General features: G+C 43.9%; 1 protein-coding gene across 1 annotated transcript in view; it reads left to right on the forward strand.

Annotated features, from left to right (window-relative positions):
• LOC103209249 (zinc finger protein 268) overlaps positions 1-4,430 on the forward strand; it is a 25,639-nt gene that overhangs the window by 3,932 nt on the left and 17,277 nt on the right. Inside the window, exon 2 of the mRNA XM_007955046.1 lies at positions 1,101-1,304. Coding sequence (XP_007953237.1) covers positions 1,101-1,304 — 204 coding nt within the window. The remainder of the gene's footprint in view (positions 1-1,100; positions 1,305-4,430) is intronic.

The following is a 4,430-nucleotide window of genomic DNA, read 5'->3' on the forward strand; positions in this document are numbered from 1 at the left end:
TTAACAACTCAGTATTGTATTTACAAAGGGGTTCATATTTGTTGTTTGTACTGCCCATGTAACTCTCTCTGTCTTTCTCTGTTGTATTCTTTTTATCTCTTCCTTTAATTTTTTTTTTTTTTTTTAATTTTGTTCACTCTTCTCCTTGGCTAACTCTGGTCCTTTTCTGTGTGGCTTGCTGGCCTTTTGAAGTTTCAGTTGTTCTCCTAATTTCTTTGAGTTCATTTTGAACGACTTGGTTACTCTACTTTTTGTGTGCGTGGCTGGATATTGTGGATGTGCTGTTGTCATCTGTCAGAGCCTTATTTGGGTCATTTTAATGTTATTCCATAATAATGTTGAATGGGCTTCAATGAGATAGGTGTTCCTGGTCTGTTAGGAAGCCATTCTGTTTTGGGACAAGAAGGCTGTTCCTGTTTGGGGGTAGGGATGGGCCACAATATCTTTGCCTCATTTCCTTCTGCTGGAAATGGATCCTGTGTATTCCTGCTGCTTTTTGTGAATTGGTCACATTTGCCCACATCCTGTGATTTGGCAAGGTACCCTGTCACCTGAAGATTTTTGTAAGGTGTCCGTGGGTTTTTTCTTTGACTGTTCTGGTATGTTTCTTTTGTTTATTTGGAAAGTTTTGGGAGATTAGAAAAGCTACATTGCCACCTTGCTCACATCCCACTTACATGTTTTAATAACAGCAATAAATAAAAAAGTGGGACTCAGAATTGAACTGTCCAGGGGGATCTAGATGGTGAGAGGAGAAACTTGAATGAAGCGCATACTGTTTTATTTCAGGCTCAAACTCATGTCCACCCTGTGCCTAAAGCAGAGTTTAGCTCCTTAGCATCTAGCATCATGTTCTCATGGTAATGACTACCTACAAGTTGTTTGGAGTAAATTCTGAGGGACTCCTAGCCATGTGGTCATTGTAGTGTTTGGGTTCCTGCATCCTGGGCAGTCTTTGGGTGGGTCCTTGTCTGAGTGTGGTCTTGCCTCTACCCTGCAGCAGCACTAATCGCAGTCCATAGAAAACCCAGCCGGCTCCATGTGAACATGACTCACCAACAAAACCAAGGTATGGACTGAGGAAATGTGCCCACTCACAGGTACCGCCTCTCCTGGAACGAAACAGCCCATGTGACATAAGGATCAGAAAGCTCCCAGGCCAGGAGACCATCCTGGGTGAAGGGACCCCTGACCAGAGACCTCTTTCTGGAGCCCTTGGGCAAAGCCAGACAAGCTTTAGGACAGAGCAGGTCCTGGAATGGCTGTGGATTTACCGAGAGCAGCTAGAGACAACCAAGTCCCAGGTGAGTTGGTTGGTTATTTGTCCTCCCTGTTTTTCGTTTCTCCTCTTGTATTTTAAGTCGTGGGAGAGGAGATGGATAACCTTGGGTCACCAGGTAAAGTTAACCACTCCTCTGTCCATAGTCAGTGTGTATGTTGTCGGCCTCTGTCTACCTGTGTGTCTCCGCCCTGCTGTTCTCCCCATACCATGTTTCCTACCCCAGTCCTCCAGATTTGTTTTGTGTTCTGTGTATATCCTGTTGCTTATATAGTTTACAAAACATGTACGGTTGATTGCTGTGTACATATTTTTAATTTATGTTACTGCGTATGTGGGCTTGTAAATTTGCTTAAATTTTTCATTAAGTGCTTTGGCTTAAGATCCACATGTGCTCTTATATTTACCAGTTTATGTTAACTGTTAGTATTTGGGAGTTCGACTTGCTCCATATTCTCAGCCAACACTTATTGTTGTTAGTTGTTTAACTTGAGCCATTTTCGTTGTTGTGTAGTGGTGTCTGTGCAGCCCTTGATCCATATTTTTTCTCTTGCGTGTCATAATTGTTGACTTCAGTAATGCTCCCTCTGAATACTTCCATATGCACATAAGTAGAGTTCAGTGTAGGTTTACAGTGCTTCACTCTCTTAATGCTGTCTATTGATGAGCAGGCTTTTTTTTTTTTTTAGTTGTGATTTGGGTGAAAGTTTATAGGGCAAATTCATTTTCCATACAGCAGTTCATATACATTTTGTCTCATGACATTGACTGCAATTCCCCACAATGCAACAGCTCTCCTCCTGCTTCCTCCCCATAGTTACCTCTTCCCTGTGTCCTTCCTTCCCATGCACTTCTACTGCCCCAAGCTGTCTCCCTGTGCAAACACTACCCTTTGATTCTCCCATGATTGATCACTCCAAGGACTGTGTCTACCTGATGTAAGTGTTCAGCTCATATGTCTGTCTGTTGTTTGGCTGGAAGTCACAGGAGTGTGTTCAATTCCAGACCTGAAGGGTAGCTGAGGGCCATAGTGTCAGGGGTCTCACAGGCTCTGTAAAACCAGCTAATCAGGTCTTTTTTTTTTTTAATGATTTTTCATTTTATTCCCCATTGTTCTCCCACTCTATCCAGGATCTCCTGCACTGATCCCCCTCTGAGTGGTTGACAGTGGTAGCTGGGTACCATCTAGTTCTTCTGGTGTCATGGTCATATAGCCTGAGGATTGCATGGTGTACCAGTCCCTTGGACTAACTGTTTCCATGTGTCTTTGATTTTCTTCATTCTTCTTTGCTCTGGATGTGGCAAGACCCATCATTATATCTAGATGGCTGCTTGCAGCCTTTTAAGATCCCAGTTGCTACTCACCAAAGTAGGAGGTAGAACAATGTTTTTGTGTAGTATGTTATGCCAGTTGAGCATGATGTCCCCTATGACCATGGTCCTGAGCCTGCAGGTCCAACTTGGATGAGCAGACATTTTAAATTGTATTTTACTCTGGTTTATCTTTTTTTTTTTTTTTAAGTTACTACTGCTTTTTGAGGAGCTCTGGTAACGTAGTGCCTAAGGACTTGACTGCTAACCAGAAGGCTGGTGGTTCAAACCCACCAGCCACTCCTCTGAAGGAAGGCTGGGCAATCTACTTCGGTAGTGATTGTTGTTGTTGTTATGTGCTGTCGAGTCGGGCCCGACTTATAGCGACTCCTCCTTGGGTTTCCAAGGCAGTATCACTACAGAAGTAGATTGTCTCATCTTCCTTCCGAGGAGTGGCTGGTGGGTTTGAACCGCCAGCCTTCTAGTTAGCAGTCAAGTGCCTTAGGCATTATGCTGCCAGAGCTCCTAGGTTCTGTGAAATAGGACGTTATATGATTTGGATGTTGTGCAAGCACCATATTAAAACCGTATGGGAGACCATTTCTGATTGTCCTCGTTACCACTGCTGCTGCTGCTGTAGCTGCTGGCAGAGGCCAGAGGAACAGGTGCCCGCAGCAGTGGCTACTGAGAGGGTGTCGGCAGGAGTCAGGTGAGAGGAAGCAGGTGGGGAGAGATTGGAATGCAGCCAGCCTTGCCCACTGTCCTGCCCACCTGGACAGTAGGAGCAGCATGTCTGCCAGCCATACAAAGCCCAAGAGCCTATGCCCAGAGCCCTGTCCTCTGTATATCTGCCTGCATCCCACTCATGGTCCAGTCCGTCAAGAATCTGGGTTTAGGGTCTTTAAAACCTTAGGTGAAAATAATAAGCTAAAGAAGAGCAGCTTTCCCTAAAAAAAAAAAAAAAAAAGTGCCTCATGGGACCATGGACGTGTGTGTGGTTGAATGTTTTCTGAACAGAAGTTAGAAAAAGTGCCTCATGGCAGTGGAATGTTGTCTGAACATTTAACATCCATTAAGTGACAGTGACACACACCTGTACCCAGGATTGGTCTTTGTTTGCTGTGAGTAGGATGCAAACGGAGTTACATGTTTGTCCCAGTTATCTGACTGACCTTTGCCCATGACTCACAGTGCCGGCTCTGTCACATACCAGGTGCTCATACATACATTCGATTTTGTAACACTCTACTCTTCCATCAGTCCATTATACTGCCTTTTATTGATTGTAATTCTTGCTAGTCAGTTGCTTTCGGTTTTTGTCAATTATAAGTGATATAAAAATCTACCTACAAGTTTTTGTGTGTACCTGAGTTTCCATACCAGTTGGGTACCCAGTTGCTAGATTGTGTGGGAAGCCTGTGTGTTGCTTTAAGAGACTGCCAAGGTGTCTCCCACCAGCTTTTGCTCCCTTGTTTGGTATTGTCAGACTTTTTGGTGGATTTCAGCCACTTTAATCAGAGTGCGGTGGGATCTCTTTGGTTTTGGTTGGCGATTCCCCAGTGGCTGTCACTGTGGCTCATCTTTCCATATGCTTTTCTGTCATCTCTGTATCTTCTTATTTCTTTTTTAGTGATCTCTTTGCTGGTGTAGAGGAATCCAAGTGAGTTTTGGATGTTGGTCTTGTATTCTGCCATGATGCTAGATCTCTCAATTAGTTCCAGTAGAGTTTTGACTGAGTCTCTTGGGTTTTCTAGGTATTGGATCATATCATCAGCAAATAGGGATAGTTTGACTTCTTCCTTACCAATTTGGATGCCTTTGATTTCCCTTTCTTGCCTTA

Source organism: Orycteropus afer, unplaced genomic scaffold (assembly GCF_000298275.1).
Source record: "Orycteropus afer afer isolate SDZICR_OR568_19922 unplaced genomic scaffold, OryAfe1.0 scaffold00489, whole genome shotgun sequence".
NCBI classification, from domain to species: Eukaryota; Metazoa; Chordata; class Mammalia; order Tubulidentata; family Orycteropodidae; genus Orycteropus; species Orycteropus afer.